This window comes from Eupeodes corollae, chromosome 3 (assembly GCF_945859685.1).
Source record: "Eupeodes corollae chromosome 3, idEupCoro1.1, whole genome shotgun sequence".
NCBI classification, from domain to species: Eukaryota; Metazoa; Arthropoda; class Insecta; order Diptera; family Syrphidae; genus Eupeodes; species Eupeodes corollae.
In genome coordinates this window covers 65,266,268-65,286,593 of record NC_079149.1, presented here as the reverse complement: position 1 = coordinate 65,286,593, position 20,326 = coordinate 65,266,268, and the positions used below count along the sequence as shown (strand labels likewise).

The window sequence follows — 20,326 nt, the reverse complement described above, 5'->3', positions numbered from 1 at the left end:
TGCCAAGTTCGTCCTCATCTTCTTGAATATGCTTCGCAGGTATGGACTCCCTATTTCGAATTTCATAGCAAACGTATTGAATCAATTCAACATAATTTCGGCTCGATTCCGGTCGGGGATCGTTTTGTTTAAATCGAATTAAAAAAATAATTGCATATTAACCATCTTTAAATCTACTTGTGCGGTGTAAATACCAAAAAGATTTATTTAATCTAAACTGAGATAAATCTTTGAAAATAGTTTTCTCTTGCAAAATAAGCCCAGTTAGTCCATTTTCATTAACAAAACTAAATAATATCAATAGTTACAGATTGATTTTTTTCGCCAATGGAAAACACATGATTCCAAATGAATAACTTTATAGTAAGCTCTATCCGCAGAACTTATATACTTGAACATAGTTAAAACATGTTTTTCTTTAGAGATAGATAGGTTTCGATGTCCTTCTGCAAGATTACAAGTTCTTGATCTGAGATCTTTATTTTCCGTGGTCTTGTTGCCATTCGCCTTTCTACTACACTTGTCATATTTTCAGCATCATAATCCAATGAAAAGTTAATTTCGAATTCAGTTTGAGTAAATTTTAATATTCTTAGTTTAGAAAATGGTATGTTCTTTCGAATATTTGTCAACATTTTTAAAATTACAAGTGGCTTTTTGATATTAACGTTCTAAAGCAGCCTGATAAGCCACATAGGAGAGCAATATTCATTAACTGCGAGATATTTTTCAGTTTGACTATGTGCATCGTCGACCTCCTGTAGTGCTGAATGCCCATATAGTGAGTATTTCAACGTAATATTTTGATAAAGTTTTTAGCAAGACAAATCGACACTCTCTTCTTTGTAATTGATATTACAGTTTATTTTCTTGTTTATATAACATAAAATATTAAATAAAGGGGAATTGGAATAAAATTACATAACAATTCATTATGATCATTCAAAACAGTTGCTGGTGTACGCTCAATTTTAAGAGTAAGCTCACAATAACTGAATAATTTCTAATTAAACATTGTTAAGCAAATTATAGTAGCAATTTTATCTAAAGATATAGTTCCTACCTATTTTCCAAATATTTTAGGGATTGAAGCATATGCAGGAAAAGTATGATATTCCTGCTTTCAGATATTCATGAACTTTTAAGAGCTAATTTTAATCAACTAAGAACATAGATAATATCTATATACGAGTAGAACAACCTTGCAAAAAAACACCTTTAAACACTTTAGTAAAATGAAAAGGACATTTTCTTAACAACTTTATGTCACAATAAAAAGATGACTTTAATTATTTTATATAATATTTTTATTTAACAGCTGATAACACTTTCACATTAAAAAAAAAATCTTATGAGTTACATGCAGTCAATTGAGCAATACAGCGAAGATACTAGGTGGGCGTTTAATTTTGCCTTTGATTATATAGAAAGTCATAGAAGAAGAAGTTAGAAATGAAGATTCACATACATACATATACATAAGTACTACACAGAAATTTCTTGAATGTATACACGTTTTTTGTTTCCAGAATTCGTTGAAGTTCCTCCAGCAATTCTTAGAATACCGCCCTGATTTGGATGATTAGGTTTTGAAGTGGGGGGATTGGATAATACCTTTGGATTATTACTGTCGAAGACTTTTGCTTCACTTTTTGAACCAACAGGATCGTTGATTTCTTGATATGACATCTCGTTTTTTGGACTAGGATGGTTTGTCTGCATCAAAGCATCATGGCTGTCATGTTTAAATGGCGTATTATCGTGAGCTGCCGCACAAGCGCTTGTATTCAAATTGTCCCTAGATGATCTTATGTTAAGAAGATCAAGTGTCGTTGTACTACAGACCCAACCCATTTCTCCGAACATTTTATCTTCTGTGTCAACATGATGATCCTTTTCAGATGATTGTATCGTGTTTTGATCGAAGAAATTACTTCCGGGAGATGGCAATTTTTCCGTTTCCGTTTGAGGGCAATCAATACTGAGAGCGCTTTTTGTAGGTATGCTAAGAAAAATTTCGTTCTCCTCAAGCTGTTCCTTTTTCTTGTTGTCTTTGGCTCTTTTTTCTCGTTGATGGTATATTCCAGCAAATATTATTACATTCAAAACGAGGAGAAAACAGCCAACTGCAACTGTTGCCATAAAAGCGGCGGTATAGCTTTGAAGCTGCTTTCCTGTCAGCCTACGCAAAACTTCAAGGTCTCCCAAAACGTTTGGCAAATTTTCGGAAGAATTTGAGTTGTTTACGAAAGTTGTGTGGAAAACGACATTGTCGAATTGAGTTGTGTTAATACCACAATCTGGAATATTAAATAAAATATATTGTCTGTTAAAGAGTTATTTTAAATAAATTGGTAATATGAGATTAATTTTAAATATAAACTAGATACATAAAGCAGAAATTGTATCACCCATTATTCTTTTGTTTGAAAAGCTGTGTTGAAGCTTGAGATCTATAGAGCAAAGCATTAAGTACCTGTGATGAATTCTTCCTGTTGGAAGCTACTTGCTGCTGATTGAACAGCTACTTTTGCTGAATTTCTCATGCTTCTGAGTGTTTTTATAGAAAATTGCCCATCATCATCCGAAGGCATATTTTGTAAATAAGGCCGCACAACTCCTGCAGGAAAAGGAGCAATCTTTTAAGTTTCGAAAACTTTTGAAAAGATGAATTTTCTTACCATCAAACAACTGCGCATTATCATCCATAAATTGGTGATGCCTTAGAGGCATTTCATTGATTCTAGTATGCTTATGAAGTTGAGGTATTAAATTAAGCCACATTGAAAGTTTATGACCTCTATAATGGCTATGAAGCCCTGCATCGTTCCCTGGAAAAGAAACAAACAAATATTTTTAAAAAAGAAAGAAATTACATACCAACAGTGTCCTTTTATAGACGTGATGATATAAATCTCACTTCTATCGAACTTATATTCCTTTAAAACTATTTCAGCTGAAAGCACAATTTACCATTACTTCTTACCTAGTTCCAAATAAAGTTGATTAACTGAGTCATACGCCTCCCAAAAGGGCAAAGATTCTGACCCACCGTGATTTTTTTTCACCATTTCATCATTAAGCATATCAGTCATAGGGTTCAAGTGCTTTCTGTTTGTTTTGGCATTTCGAAAAATAGCTTCTTTACCCATATTTCTTTTGAATTTCATATGGCCGTACTGCAAGTTTGATCGTTTCCTTCTCAGTATTTTGTGCTCGTATTCAATGGAATTCATATTTGAAGATGCAGTTGAAGACTTTTCGTCATGGCTGAAAGTTTTTGACAAGGCAGTATTATTGATTTCTGAATGTTTATCAAGATTTGAACGCTTTCTAAAGGAATGGCTTGAGCTTTCATTTTCATCGGATGTGATATCCTCACTAACAGAATCACTTGAATTGTTTGGATCCCTATACACAGAGATAAAAATTAGATTTAATTATTATTTACAACAATCATACTCGTACCCAGTTTTAACGAAATTAGACAGATGCTTGACCATGATTAAACTTAAATTTCTCTCTTGGCTGGAGTAGTTTTGTGGAAAAAGTGGAGAAACTGGAAGACCAAACCAAAAAGGAACATCTTCACCTCGTACTGAACCCGATCTCTGTACCCAAAATAATATTTCGGTTCGTCAATTCTGAATAGTTTTATAATGGTTATTTAAAATGTATACCATTGGATATTCCTCCTCTTCAGTTTTATGCTTGAAGTGTAGAAAGTAACTTTTTCCACCACATAGATTGTGCATATATCCGATTTTGATTAAATGCGATGCAGTGTGTCCGTCACTCAAAAACGACAATGTCGCATCTCTAGAACTCAATGGATTACGAATTGCTTTTTCCCAGTCGGTATATTCATTCTGTAATGTAAAGTACATAATTTATTATTAATTTTATATACATACAATATAAGACTTTTTCCTAATTTAATTAAATGGATGCTGTTCAATCACAAAAATATCGGCATTGAAAAGTCTTAGACACCTGATTTAAGTGAATTAAGGAATTATAAAAGGAGATTGCTTCATGGAAGTTATTGTAATTAGTCCGTTTGAGACATAAGTGTACTAATTTAATTAAAACTGTACAGAAATTATGATGAATATCATAAAGTATTTTCTGGAAAAGTAATGTTTGCGGGTTTTGAATTGTGCAACTTAAAAACATTTATAAGTTTTACTAAACTATAGTGTGAAACTTGATATTGACTGCAGGATTATTTTATATTATGCAAAATTACGTTTTCATAGTTGCTAATATCAAAAAATAAGTACAATAGATTATTTTTGTGTCAAGAAATTAAAATAAGAAGAAGCGATATTGACCATGCCCTTGTAAGATCCTGAATATTATGGTAACGTAAAAAAAGGCAGCTAAAATGGCCACCTATATCGTGCATCTAGACTTTTCTTGTAAAGCTGTGTTAAGGCTCATGTCGACAAATCTGTTACGGTTGAAGCTCCGGTAGACTACATTAAACCATTTATTCTTGAGATACTGTCAGAAATGTTAGAAAGAGCTTGCTAACATTGAACTAAGCAGATGGTACCTTAGCATTAAATCATCTATAAACATAAAATTATATCGACGATACAAAAAAAAGATATCTATGCATTTTATTTTGTGTTTGTTTATTTCTAATATGTAAATACTCGTATGGTCCAGTCAATGACCGAAAAAAATTCCCTTCATCTCAAAAAAAAAATCCAACAGTTTTGAAACTTGACACACTTATTAAGGGATGTCTGGTAATGACCCAAGAAGAAGTCCCCAAGAATCCGAGGTGAGCTCTAGCGGCAATTAAGAGAAACATGGTATTTGTTTCAGTTTTTTAAGTTTAACTCGAAAGCTATTTGTGGTATCAAACAAATTTATTCAACAAAATTAAATCTCATTAAATTTTATAAAAATAAGCTGTTATAATTTTGTTCGTATTTGTTATAGTTTATAAAATACCTCTAGCGGCAGTGAAGAGAAACATACTGTTTTTTTCGGTCTAATAATCTTTTACAAAATTAAAGCTTATTAAATTTGTCTTAAGAAATTGATATTAATTTTTTTGTACTTGTTTTAGTTTGTAAAATAACACTATATGCATTTAAGGAAAATATGTGTCCCACTATATGGCTTATTGCCTGCATGCCTAAAGAATAAGCATTTAAGCAAGTTACTTTATCATCCCCAACGATGCCACTCGCTATTGACATGATTTCATTTGTAACTGGGAGTAAAGGATAACTTTGGAACCCATTTGACAGCATTGCAATGTCTGTATTATCACTAATTTTACGTTTTTTCTCTTTAAAATCTTTTTAGCTCACTATTAGAAAAAATAACACTATCAATGATTCCACGCCTTGGTGTCAAGACACCCATACTCTTCATTCCACGCATTGGAGTTTGTTCAATCGTCTGGTTCGACCACACCCCTGTCCAAAATCGGTTAGTTCTTCTCATAGTTTTTAAATTCATCTGGGGTCATCACAGAATGATATTTTATCATGTCCTGCATTGTTGGTCCATTAGATTTGAGTTTGTTCAGATTTGTTTGTAGTTTCTCACTATTGGATCAAATGAGGGTTGCTTCATAACGAAGGAGACTCATTAAGAAAAATGTTCATGGGATTTTGGATTTCCTGTAATTCATGTTGGCTTATGTCAACTTGTTCCATTATTATTATCAAAACACGAACTGCTTTAGCGAAAGTTTTTACTTGCAACATCTTTTCAACAGAAACCATTAACTCTTCCAGGCCACTTCCACTTGTCAGAAAAACTATTGGAACAATATAGGACATTAACAGGTGAAATCCACTCAATCTGACTACGCATTTTGATAGACGGAACTCAGATGAAGCTGTGGCAATGAATTGTTTACTTTGGATATAAAGAGGCTTGTCAAATGTTACCACCAGGCATTTTTGGTCAAATTTGCAACACAAACTGCCAGCATAGTGCAATGCAGTGTAGAGTGTATTATATTCGGACGGTGGAGAGTTTATGAACAAAAGAGGAATGATTTTAGATTTTGCACTAAACAAGCCTGTTGTTATTGAGTGAGTATACCCTTTCCATCCTGTAACATCGTAAATGCCAATAAACTTTGATGCCAATTAAAGAGTATCATATGTTTTTGGCTGTAACATTTCTTAGGAACACGCATTCACATTCTCAAAAACTAAAATTTTTAATCCGCCATCTGTTTTCTGAAATGTTTCTAAAGAAAGTACTTCGAGTTATCTAGTTGATTTAGCACAAGGTAGTTTTTGTCAGCTTTTGCCTTCGTGTATCGGTTTCTTTTCCTATGGAAGAGGATGCAGCAATGCATCTTATTCCGCCCAAAGAATGTAATGTATTTAGTCCATCTAACGTTCTTTTTAGCTTTCTGTATATCAATAAGGCAAGACTGCTTAGTATTGGAGACATGAACGATCTTGGACGCACAACTGACATAATGATATGCCCTATTGCGATGCTCTTCCTTTTTCTATTTTCAATGTTCGTTTTCTTTAGTATAAGAGTTTCCAGAAATATTTTTTGGGGTCGTCATCAACGTGTTTGATAAAATCATCACATGTTTTTTTTAAATACCTAGTTAGAAATGGCGATCTCAAGGCAACCTAGCCTGAGATCCAAATAGCGCTGTAGTGCGCCGTTTTGATATTCGTAAATACCTATAAAGTTATTTTACAAACTAAAACAAGTACAAACAAATTAATATCATATTTCTTTAGAAAATGTAATAAGCTTTAATTTTGTAGAAGATTATTTTTTGATACGAGAAATAGTTTTCAAAATAAACCCGAAAAACCGTATGTTTCTCTTCACTGCTGCTAGAGTTATTTTAAAAACTATAATAGATACGAAAAAATTATGAATGCTTTTTTATAAAATTTAATGAGTTCTTATTTGTGGAATACAATTTTTCGATACGACAAATAGTTTTTGAGATAAACGTGAAAAACTGAAACAATCTCCAGGTTTCTCTTAACTGCCGCTAAAGCTCACGTCGGATTCTTGGGACTTTTTTTTGGGGTGAAAACCTTTATTAACTGGACTATATACTTGGAGTTGTGGATATTTTATTTGAATAAGATAAATGTTTACTTTTATGAAAATTATAAGAGTGTTAAGAAATTAAATCTTAAATTCGTTATGAATGCATTTAATATGTTAATAGATACTATTAAAAAACTAATTGAGGTCTGGAACAATTGACTCCTGGGCAATAAGACCATTAATTTAAACTTGAGCTAAAGTAAGAAAATGCGAAACCAGAAGAGATATCGACTTTATAAGCAGGAAGATTCAGAAAGGGCTTTCAAGAAAATTGCGTGGGTTGTTTTCTTAACATAGCAGTTTAAAAAAAGGTGAAAATGTTGGTTAACCCTAAATATCTTACGAACCAAAAACGCTAGAGACTTGAATTAAATTTTATATTATATATTTTAACGTGATACCAAACATGTATATTTTTTGAAAAAAAATCCAATTAAAAAAAAATTGTCACCTCGAAAATTTTACGAATACAAAATGGTTTTATCTCCAAAACAATTTTGAGCGAAAAATTTTGACGAAAAATAACGTTTTTAACACCTGGTAAGATTTTAAGGAATTAACAATTTTTTTTATAAAAAATAAAAACCTTAAAAAAACATTACTCAAAGTTGGTAAAAATTGAATTTCGACTTAAATATCTTTTTAAAAATTTGTGATTATGGTATCCAACTAATTTTAACTTATGAGATATATTGTTTTCAACATTCTGAAAAATTTTGAGAAAAATCGAAAAATCGAGAAAACAAGAGACAAGAGACTCAAATAGCTTTTCAAAAATTAAAAATATTGTCTCTAAACTTTTGAAATATTGTTTTCGATATTCAGTAGTTTTTTTTTTATAAAAATCCAACAGTCCTATTTTTCATAAGAAAAAAATCTACAAGAAATAGCACGCAAGTTTGGTAAAAAATGATGTTCGGTTCTTGATATCTCTTAAACTAATTTCATTCATCCAATTTGTAAAAATTTAAGAAATGCTACTAAATTTGTAAAATTTTGTTTTCGACTAAAAATCTATTGAACAAAACTAAACTATTTTTTTATATGAAAAATATTGTTGGTAATTTTTAAATTTTGAAGATTGATTCAACTAACAACTTTTCTAACCCAACCCTACAAACTTTTAAGCAAGACAAATCGAAAGACGGGACGGGATGGGAAGTTATCAGTGTGGGTCGCATCCCAGCCTCTTTTTTCTGATGATTTACTGTCATGAACACGAATGCCTACCATCAAAAGTTACTATTCTAAGTTACAGGGAATTAAAAAAATAATAATATATAATAATACTACAGTTCAAAATAAACAACTTTATAAGTCTACTTACCTTTAAAACAGCAAAGATCTCGTTCAGATGATAACGAAATACATTTCTAACATATGTCCTCAGAATACGATCTTTTCTTGTTTCATTCAAACCAAATTCTAGATCCTGCGCACTTAAATCCAAATAAGATTCTACCGTGGTTAAAGCAAATATAAGTTCCTGTTTTGGAAAATTTGCAAACTCAATTCCTGAAGCACTGCAAAAGAATATACAAAATTGTAAAAATTATAATATTCACAAATTAATTTATTTAAAATTAATTAACCAAAAAAAATAGTAGGTTTAACATAAACAAATTTCTCATTTTTCGAAATGCCTACAGCTCAGGTTAGGTTAATATGAAAGTCCGGGGTGTAGTAAAACACACTTCGGCCAGTTTATTTGCCTATTATGATACCACATGAATCTCAATGAAATCAGTTTGAGTCCATTACGAATTGTGGAAGACTGATTGTATTAATATGATTGCGACCGTTTAATTCGTTATAAAAAAATTCTTCTAGGTATGTCTTCTGTTTTTGAGCTAGAGCAGGACATAAAGGTTCTGCGAAAGTCATTTGAGAATACGCCTATAGTCTGTCCGATAAAAATTGGCAGTACAGGGAAGATAGGGATATCTGCATCTCGTTCGCACTCTTTTCCTACGCATAAGTACCTTTCTCAAAAAAGCTCTTACAGGGTTGCCGTAATGTGGATTTTGAATTTGAAAAAGCTAAAAAAAATAACTGCCACGTGGCGAGCTTTCCTATTAGGCAGTCCCCGGTTATAACATCGATTATCGAGCTTAGAGATCAACCTTGAGCTCAATTTATATGTTAAAAATATATATGATTGCTGATTGGAAAAAGCTGATTTGGCAAATACAGTTTTATGTTTTCCAAGACGATAGAATTATATACTTAAAAATATTCACCTTAAAATTGCAGATTCTGATGGTAGTTTTAAAGTTTTTAATACATCTCTATTCAATGATATTACTGTTCCATCTACGAAAGGCGCAAAACCAGCAAGAAACCTTATTGTAATAAAAAATATGTTAAACTTTTAATTGAAAATAAAAATAAGTACTCAAAAATTACCTCGGATAATCAATTTTGACAGCAAGTAATTCGGCTAATTTCTTTGTGCGTAAACATGGAGCAAGATCATCTATAAGAAGATCACCATGGCATCCTGTTTGCTCAGCAACTCTTCTTTTGACTAAGAGTGGAAATTTTTGTATTGCCCATGGTGAAAGCGCTGATCCACTTGCCAGCATTGCTCTTTTTATAAGATCTACAAAAATGTATTAACCAAGTGAATTTTAAGGTTTTTGAGTTTTCCACTAAAAAAATTAAGAATTATACCACTTGATACTGGTGAAACTAATAAAATATTAGCTAAGGCAGCACCAGTTCCATGACCCATTATTGTTATTTTATTCGGATCGCCGCCAAATGCTGGTAGATTCTCCTTTAACCAATGCAAACCAGCTACTAAATCCATTAATCCGAAGTTACCTTGAGCACTCTCTTTTCCCCCGGTTTTCAAGAATCCCAAAATTCCAAGACGAAAGTTTATTGTTACTACTATAACATTTCCATGGGCAGCAAGTTCTGAGCCATCGTATGGGTTCCCTGAGTTCCACTCGTATGATTCACCATGAATGTACAAAATGGTTGATAATTTAGCAGTATCGGCTTTGGCAGTTTGCTGCAGTTTAGAGTCTTGAAATTAAAAGACCATTTTATGAGAAATTGTATAAAAACTACATGTACTCGAATACGAATATGATTATGACTAAACTCGAATAAAGGTCGATGGAATTAGTTGAATTTTAAGCCCTAATAGCTTCACTCCCGATATGCTTGCAGTCGATAATATACACACTGCAATGCACTACGGAATTGAAGCCATTCGCTTTAATAACTCTTAATTTAAAAATCCATTAATATTTAAAATAACGATTCATTGATGTATAAATTGATAGAGTTTAATTTTTAAATAAAATATGCTTGCTTACAAGTTTGATGATTGTTAGTTTGTAGCGAGGATTTTATTGGAGCGTAAATATTCAGATACAAACAATCTTCAGATTGATTACCAAGCAGTGGCAAAAGTCGACGAAACTGCACTAGACGAGCTCGTGGAACTTCAAGCAGGGCTTCGGGGCCGTTTGGCGGCATTGGAACTATTTGAGGACATACAGGTGAAAATCTGTCAGCATTCCGTACATTTTTCCATGGCGAGGGTGTGATCGGAGGCATAAACCTTTTTTAATGTATATATGTGAAGTAAAATAAACAAACACGAAATAAGCTTTTAAATAAATACTATCTGTCGAATTAGGTATTTCATTCTCAAAATATCTATGTACACATGTAACTCTTCAATGAGATTTGTCATTGGGGCAAGAACTTAAAGTTAGCTGAAAGCACAAATTTCAAGTTAACACTAAACCTACTTAACATTAAATTAGGTGGCGCAACAACTCTCAACCATTCTTATGTGCGAGTAATTGCAGGGATGGAGGGGACCTACAGTTTATATGCCGAATCTAACCGGCTAATTTGAGAAAGCACTTTTTCATGACATGAATTACTCTTGAAGAGTTCCTCAATTCTTCGCAAGAGGCAGTACCCGTGAATAAAATTTTAGGGGGCACAGGCAGGGATTGAACCCAAGACCTCTCGCATGACAGTCGATCGCACTTTTTTGTTTTAATTTTTTGTATTCATTATTTCTTAAAACCAGCTTAAAGCTAGACAAACATTTATAAAACTAGCCTAATTATCCATAACTAACTGGTCCCATACGGACACTCTAAATCTATGTTACTTCAATTCGAATTTATTTATTTTGTATTCATTAGAAAATTTAAAAAAAAACTAATATCAATATCCTTTTTTTATTCTTACTTAAAAACAACTTAAAATTAAGTCCTGAAAACAAACTTAAACTACCTATTCTACCTATAAACTACTTAAAACTAGAACAACCGTAGCAGCAAATCTAACTATCTAACGTGTTTTGATTTCCATATTTTGTTGTCTTTTTTAATTTTTGTGTGCCACTATGCTTATTCTAAATAAAACTAAACCCTTAAACTATCAAGTGCCGATTGAAGCCACCAAAACTGGTTCTTCTGCTTCACCCTATCAGTTCAATTCTATTAAACGGAGTCCGGAACAGAATTGTCTCCGACTTCTGGACATTTATTTTCAGTTTCCAGTCGTCGCAATATCGCTGAATCTTGTCGAAATCACGCTGCAAGAGAATTTCAATAAGCTCAACCTATCAGGCCGTTCTGTACGCAATTAGATCGTCGGCGTTCGCAACTGCCTTTGTAAGACTACCTATCAGATCTCGCGCTGGTGTAAATGCTGAAGAAAATCGGTGAATTCACCGCTCCCTGTTGAAGACCATTTTTAATTGAAAATGTTATGGTAGAAGTTACATTGCCACTTTTGACAACAAACTTTCTATCGTTAAGCATATCGTATAGTATATACAACAATGGCTTGCTTATGCCTAGCCTGCTCAATTTTAGGTAAAGACCCTCTAGCCATACGGTGTCAAAGACCTTTTCCAAATCAACCAGAACAGCACCTGTGCATTGTTGTATTGATTTATTATATTGGATATCAGAAACGAGTTTAGACGCAGTATGGATTGTGTCATGACCCGCCTTGAACCCGAACTGTTTATCCGAAATTATTTTTGTCCGTAGCCCACTTAATCAGAGCCCTATTGATGATAATTTCAAAAACTTTGCTGATGCTAGGAAGAAGACTTATCGACCAAAGATTTGACGGGTACTATTGTCACGGGTACTACCACTAAACCTACTGGTCCTGACAAAATATAAACGAATCAGGAATACGAGTAAATATTGCATTTCTGTGATATTAGAAATTTCTAGTAGAATTTGGTTTTGCTGGAATTGAATTTGAAATTTTTAATAAAGAGTTTATAATAATAATGAATTCATCTTATTGACCCAATTATTTTTTTCTGGGAACCGTTTAAATACCTGGTAAAGTGTTTTGATAAACAATATATGGCATCGAATAATGAAAATGAAATATTTTATGATTCCTTAAACCAAAACGTTAATAATAATACTTGCCTTAAGCTTCCGACTGGTGGCGATGCATATGGTATTCCAAGAAATGCTTCAACCAATGGTGAGGACCTCACAACAATTCCTCTCAGCAATCCATATTTAGTTTTGATCGTATTAGCTCCGTACTTAGAATTCGTATGCAATGATGTGGTAATAGTAGAGACTTGAGTTAAAGCTGTCGCCGAAACCAACAAAACAATTATTCGGAAAAGTATTAATTTAGATTCTGATGTTTTTGCTCGATTTGTACTTTTCGTTATTAAACTATCAACTGTTGATCGATTTTGATTATATCTCCAAAAACTCATGAATTTGTTTACTATTACATTTATAAAGAAATGTAACTTTACATTAATATTACTCTTTTTAGTTTCAAAATAGTTTCGTAATGAAATTACATTGCGTTCAATAGAAAAAACTTTTTTGTTCCTTATTGAAACATGATATAATTTGAGTAGTAATTTATATATTTGGCTTCTGTAATATTTTAACATTAATAATACATTGTCTGTGACGCAATAATAGATCACAGAATGTGTTGTTGAATTTTTATTACAATGCTCACAACTTTTTCTTCTGAGCTTAATGTTAATTAATCTAAATTTATTCCTAACATACGATGTGTAGTTTTGAGACCACAAGCTTACGTAGAAAACAAAAAATGGAAGTATATTTTTAAATTCGGTGTATGACTTTTGTTTTTTGATTTCATTTTTACGGCTTTTGTCTTTCTGTTTTCCATTAAATCTGATTTTAAGATCATATGTTTTTGTATGTTCTTTTATGTTAAATATTATTTAAAGGTTTCAATCTTATGAAATTCCTCTGTAACTTCGTATTTATATAACTGAAATGGAAAAAGAAAAATATGATAAGAACAATATATAAACATGTAATAGTTATTATTATTAAATTTTTTTTTTGAAATTTTGAACTCCATATATCTCACAAAAAAAATAATAGCCATCTTGATTTTTTCTACGAATACAAATTGCTTTAATTATTATTATTATATGAAAACTCTACAACATTCTGGGAAATTGTAATAGAAGAAATTAATGCAGATTTTTTAAATTCTTCATATACAAATTTAGATTTTGTTCCTAGATTTGTTGGTTCGTGAGTTTTTATAATTATTTGTGTGCTAAAGTTATTGATTTTACGTCTTCTACTGTTTTTCCTTTTTATTTATTAACCAGATATGTTCCTTTCAAAACATACTAAAAATGGCTTTACAAAATAGAAAACGGCATTAAAAAGAAATTGGATTTAGTATAAACTTATAAATTTTAAATATGTACATAAATTGATGATACCAGAACAAAATTTGAATTTAAATTTGTAACTTCCAATAGGAAGTTATTGTAATCGGTCCGATTTATCAAATTTAAAATGTTACGTTTCTTGACGTTTCAAGGTTCCTAGGATCTAAATAAACGTTTTTTAGAGAGACATGTGGAAAAGTTTTATCGTCGTCCATATCTCAATAACCAGTGGAGACATTGTTATAAAGATGCAGAAAGGACTCTCTAAAAAATTGACCGGGTTGGTTTCGGTTAACCCAAAATATCTTACGAATTAATAATGCTAGTGACTTGAATACTAATATTTAAAATTTAGAAAAATTAAACCAAAAATATTTGTCACCTAGAATATTTTAAGAACAAAAAACTATGCATGCAATGAAGAATAACGTTTTTGACACCTGATAAAATTTTAAGAAAAATCAAATAGACATTTTTTACAAAAAATAAAAACCTTAAACAAACAATACTAAAAGTTGTTAAAAAAAGACTTTACAACTCAAATACATACATATATTTTCAAATTTTTCAAATATTGGCTTCAAATTAACTTCATCTCACAGAAATTATTGGCTTCGGCATTCATTAATTTTTTTATACAAATCCAACAATCAGTTTTTTTATGCAAATTAAAATTTACACAAAATACTACGCAAAACTGGTAAAAATTGATGTTCGATTTTCAATATCTCGTGAATAAATGAAACATTGACTTCAAAATGATTTCATTCTGGGCTAAATTTTATTGTAAAAGTAAGATTAAAATTAGTAAAAATTGAATTTCGACTAAAAATCTCAAAATCTCTCAAAAATAGGTTTTGAAACTAGTTTACTAGTGCAAAATATTTGAATTAATTTTTAGTTAAGTTTTTAGAAAAACCCAACTGACTTCATAACGAAAAACGAAAACCTACAAAAACTGATAAGAAATTATTTTCGACTCAAGTATTAGGAGAACAAAGGAAGATATTGACTTCAATTATTTATCTCATACAAAATATTGTAATGAATACTTTGTTAAAGTTTTAATCAAGACATGTGAATAGACGGGATAAGAAGTTATCAGTGTGGGTTGCATCCCAGCTCCTTTTTTTTAAAAAGATACAGAATGATACCCATGTTTTTTGGTATTCTAATAAAAGAATAGTAGAAAATTTCCAAGAAAACCCTTCGGCAGCAGCCAGATTTTCTTATTTAAAAATTGTTAGAACTGAAAGAAAATCTGTCAGAATAATAATAAAAAAACACACAAATACTAGAAAGTTTAGTGAAAATCAAAAGTTGAAATTAACTTCAGCAAAAAAAACTAACTAACTCACTTGCACTTCATAAGAAACATCGAAACACCATTTGCATTTTTGAAAGTGATGTCAAACTTAATCATATTAAAATCTTCTTGTGTAAGGAAACACCAAAAAGATTTATTTAAACTAAATTGAGAGTGACCTTTAGTGAAAACAAAGCAAAACTTAATTATCTTTTCTATTCTTGCAAAATAAGCCCAGTTAGTCCATTTTCATTAAAAAAAACTAATTAATATGAACAATACCAAATTGATTTTTTTTCGCTAATGCAAAACACATGATTCCAAATGCACAACTACTCAACGAACACGGCCATCGAGATACAAATACAATACCAATCGTACCAACATTTGAAAACTAAATCACATAAGATCCATTCGAGACTTTTTAATATATATTCGCTAGTTTATAACTAGATAAACCTGTCTTAAGTGTAGTGCAATCATTTGTTGATCCGTTTATGTATTATTATTAATTGATGTTGAAAATGGACCCTTAAGGGGCCAGTTAGAGCTATCAATAAAATGTTTGTTTTTAGTTTTTGAACATGTTAAAGATTTATTTCTAGCAAAAGATTGATGACACCAGATGAATCCTATATTTAAGTATTTTTTCAAAAGAAAAGAATGCATTTAAAGTTTTATTTAATTTATAGATCCATTTTAATTTTTTTAATGATGAAATTTCATTTTACTGAACAGTTGGCTTCTAAAAGCCAAACAAAAATTCCATTTCGTTTTACCGATGGTGTCCCAATTTTGTACTGTTCCGATGACATCATTAAAAATTTTGCTCGAAACTCGATGATATGATCGAAAGAAAACAACAATTTAATGACGTAATTTTAGTGATCGCAATCAGTAAAAAATTTCAGATTCCTCCTGTTTCAAATTTAACCAGCTATAACTATAGCTATAACCAGCCCCTAAGTTAGAGAATAACGCTTTCTCGTAAAAAGATATCAAGCAATCCCTGTTAATGTCAGGCTTTATTAATGGTGATGATCGCCCATTAAGTATGTTATATGGTGAAAGATAATAGTTGTCTTCCAAACTGTCTGTAAGGTTTGAATTATCAAACAAGGATCTTATGAGTGCGTTTTAATTTAATTTTTGCAAGGTTTGTTAATTATTGGATTAGCGGAATTATAAATTATCACGTTTGCAAAATATTTTTTATTCGCTGTTCTAAATATTCCACAGCAAAATCTCAAAATTTGTCTCTCAAATCGTTCAAGGTTTTTAGCTATCGTAGGCGAAATAGTAAACCAAGAGCAAAATCCATATGCCAATATTGGTCGAATCAATGTTTTATATACCGAAAGTTTTGTATTTTTGGGCATTCCTTTTATGTGTACTGGCTTTAATCTCGCAGTAACAAATTTGGCCTTACATAATATCATTCGGGAAAGGGAATCTGTTATGAAAGTGAATACCTCAATAATTCAATTCGGTTCGTAATGGAATAGGTACGTTATTTATTTTTAGGGACAAGTTTTACTTTCTTTAACTGTCATACGATGGCCTCTTCCACTTGCGTTTTGAAAGCATGTTAAGCTACATTTTTCCGTATTTATATTTAAACCCCACTTTTTGTAATAGCCTAAAAGTAAGGGTTATCTTTGTTCTATTTTAAAAAGAGATTTCTGTGGTCGCACGAGTTACACAGATGAAAGTCAGCAAACTTGATGACGGAACATATGTGTTACTTCGCAACCCATAATGTAATTCAACACCACTTTCCGCTGGCAATCGATACATTGCAATATCCGAAGGCCAACGGGAAGTGGATGCATTGACCTTAGCTTTAAGTGATTAATTTGAATAATAAAACTAATTCGGGAGTCGCTATCGACCCGAAGAACAAACAACACTGTTTTCTTTCGGAACAACATATATATAACTCACGTCACTGGCTACTATGATGATATCGTCTGCAAAAAGGATTCCCTTAGGTTCTTCATTCGAATAATCGAATGAAAAATCATATAAATTTATATTAAACAATTAAATTAAACAATTTCCAATGTTGAAAAGCAAGGAAACAGGTCGAAAGTCTTTTAATTCTGTTGTAGGTCTAGTTTTAGCTATTGGTAACATTTTTTTCCAAAAGGAAAGTAGGCATTGTTAATGCAATGATTAAACAGAGATGCCAGTATTTCATGGAGTGAATGGGAGCTTCTTCGCAGGATAAAGTTGGATATTTTTCAAACCTATTATGCAAAAATGAACATGGGGTGTTGTGAACGGTGGAGTGGCTGGGTTATATGATGGTCTAGATGGTGAAAAGGTAATGATTTCTAATTATTTTCAGGACAGGAAAATTCGGAAACTTTCTATTAACTACTTAAATAAAATTAAATGAAAATTTAGCCTACAGGATGAATATTTATGAACTAATTAAATTTATTTATTTTTTTAATGTTGTTACTAATTTGTTTTCATTTGTTAGTGTCGATCCAACACCGAAATTTAAAAAAAGAAATGTTCAGATTCAATCTTAAAATCCGATAATTTTGACGGAATTCAAAACAAAGTGTATTATAAAATAGTATTTGTTCTGCCATATATAAATGTAAAAAAAGTTTAAGATTTTAAGATTAAATACTCACTTCAAGTAAAAAATCACTCGAAAATAGTAATTAGGTTTGTTCATAACTTCTTTTTGTTTGAATATCGTTATAATAAATTATACGTTTATTTGTTCAATTTTTTTTTACTTTTGCTGAACTATAAAAATAATTAAAGTAATTGGTTATCTTTTATTTTTTAATTAAATATCATTTGTTTAATATTTTTCAGATCTCAAGGTTAGCTCAAGGTTCTTATCGCCTTATTATGAATAAGATAAGATAACTTATAACAAGATAACGTTATTTGAAATTGGTAGATTGAAGATGCAGCTTTACAAGATGAAAACAAAAACCGTCATCTATAAATGATCAAATAAACTGAAAATTAAAATAAATTTAATTCGGTAATTTATCTAGAAGTACGGTCTCTTTTTGGTATTTTACTATCAATAATTCAAAATTACAATAAATAATTATTTTTTATATGAGTATAACTTTGATAAAAACTTAATTTACTATTTTTTGGACAAAATGTTTTGCTGAAATTCAGTTGAAATTAGTTGTCAGTAAATTAATAAATGGTTAGATATTTCAAGGTTTTTCATCGTTTGTATTCGAACAAATTGTATTATTCTTTCAATATTTATTTATTTATGACTATTACAAAAAGAAATGAAATATATTAAACAAATTGTATTTGGTATCCAAAAACTGAACTGGGAAATCAAAGAGGAATCTTCTGGTTTAACGGTTTTTAATTGATTAAAACAGAAAAGTACACTTTTTTAAAGATTTGTTGCTAAAAGTCTGTCGATTGTTAATACTTTTTTAACACTTATAAGGGGAATAATCGAACTATTTTTAAAAGTTTTTTGAAAAAAAAGGTTTCCGGCAAACTATATAACTATCTCCACTGAAGTTGTAACCATAACTAATAAAAATATGGTTTTGCGGAGTCTTAAGTAGACGTTCGCCTTAAAACGATGTAGGCCACACTCATTTGGAGTTATGAATCAGGAAGAAGAAAAATATCAAAGGACATTTCTTGCTTTGAATAGAGGCTTAAAAACGCTTTGCTTCTTGTGTGTATCCCCAATGAATTGCATGTTAGCCCAACAACATATCGTTCTTTTTATTTGTATTTATGTCTGGTGAGTAGGTATAACCATCAGCATCGCAAAAAATGCATTGATGCTTAAGATACCTGAAGTTACAGTCAGCAATTGAGTCAACATAATTAATAAATCGTTAATATTCATGCATGCACCACATTGGACTTTTTTATTTTGTCAACGTTTATGATAAGAGTCTTCGCAAAATAGAATATAAATTGCTTCTTAACCATCGCATCATGAGCCTCTATTGATGCATCACGCTTGATGTTTTCTTTCAGAAGTTGTCTTTTTTTATGTAGATAAATGAAAGCCTGGAAAAACATTTCGACTCGGTAAAATTATAATTTTCAGCATCTTGGAGAAAGCAATTTAGGCTGAACTTATGTGTACAAACTGTTTGAATCTACTGTGTTTAGATAAATTTTGTGAAACTTAAAAATGGGTGTGCCTGTGCCATCAAGACGAAGACCATATCAATTTGGAAAAACCTACATACCTGGGTGCACAAAAGGATGCTTGGCCAACTCGAACAATTCTTGCTTTTCGATGTGGTTTATGATTGTTTAAAGCATCAAGAGAATTTCTTTTTTTCTTATCGGAGTTTTTTTTCTTCTTCTTAAAGCCCCTTTGCAGATTCCATATCAAAAAGTTTGAACATCACCGTTTGTTTTAATATGCGTCTTTAGTTAAAAACCTTCACTGCCTTAAAGTTATGCACACTTTAAGTCAACTTTTATTGATAATATAATGTTTTAAACATATTAAAAGTATTTATTTGTCAATTTATTTTATAAGAAAAAACACTTATTTCTTCTCACAACCCCCGAACTGAGATGAACTTGAATAATAAAAACTGCGAGAGTTTAAATAAAGCGCATGTCCGTATTTTCGTTCTATATTTTTTTTGTTTTTTTTCGACTATGGTAACTTTAATTTTCTGCCACACATAATGCAATCAAATCCGTTGTGTTTGAAACCACATTTCTTAAGCTGTTGAGGCTTATGGATACATGTCTATAAAATAAAAATAATAAAGAACCATAACCATACAAAAATATGACTTTTAGAATGTTTTGATGTTTGATTAAACGCTTAGGAGATTTACGTACATACATACATACATACGTAGATACATATTTTAGATGTAATCGTTTTGATTAGAATTCAACTTAAAACACATCGTTGATCTACATATACCTCTAGATATATTCCATAGAGCACACTTTATATTTTGGTTCGCAAATATTAACTTCCTATAAGTCGTTATTGTAATGTTGGTCCGATTTGTCGAATTTTAAATTTGAATTTTTTTCTAGGTTTCAAGATAAGATAAAAGGTTTTCAAAGTGATGTTTGAGTATGCGTGAGTGCGAGAACACGTTCGTACGACCCTACGTCCGGGAATCTTTTTTCGTCGGCCATATCATAAGATCCAGAAAAGATACGAAAAGATGAAGAGAGGACTTTGAAAAACAATGAGTGGGCGTTTTATTTACCATAGCAATTTAAAAAAAAAAGGTTAAAAATTCCGA

General features: G+C 31.1%; 1 protein-coding gene across 1 annotated transcript; it reads right to left on the bottom strand.

Moving 5' to 3' along the window:
- Nucleotides 1–961: 961 nt before the first annotated feature.
- On the bottom strand, nt 962–19,790 carry LOC129952753 (uncharacterized). Its single transcript, XM_056065565.1, has 13 exons — nt 19,292–19,790; nt 12,504–13,347; nt 10,398–10,645; nt 9,742–10,101; nt 9,475–9,670; nt 9,309–9,410; nt 8,396–8,591; nt 3,681–3,869; nt 3,469–3,611; nt 2,987–3,411; nt 2,682–2,831; nt 2,477–2,620; nt 962–2,300 (listed from the first exon to the last, which is right to left on the bottom strand). The coding sequence occupies exons 2-13, from the start codon at nt 12,992–12,994 to the stop codon at nt 1,486–1,488; spliced, it is 3,459 nt and encodes a 1,152-aa protein (XP_055921540.1). The 5' UTR covers nt 12,995–13,347; nt 19,292–19,790; the 3' UTR covers nt 962–1,485.
- Nucleotides 19,791–20,326: the final 536 nt, after the last annotated feature.

Bases quoted from the DNA above. Each gene is read 5' to 3' on its own strand.
- LOC129952753 (XM_056065565.1), bottom strand. From the start codon at position 12,994: ATGTTAAAATATTACAGAAGCCAAATATATAAATTACTACTCAAATTA. The intron at 10,102-10,397 runs GTAAGCAAGCAT...TTTAATTTCAAG, and splicing joins AACTAACAATCATCAAACTT to ACTCTAAACTGCAGCAAACT. The intron at 3,612-3,680 runs GTATACATTTTA...TTTTGGGTACAG, and splicing joins AAGAGGAGGAATATCCAATG to AGATCGGGTTCAGTACGAGG.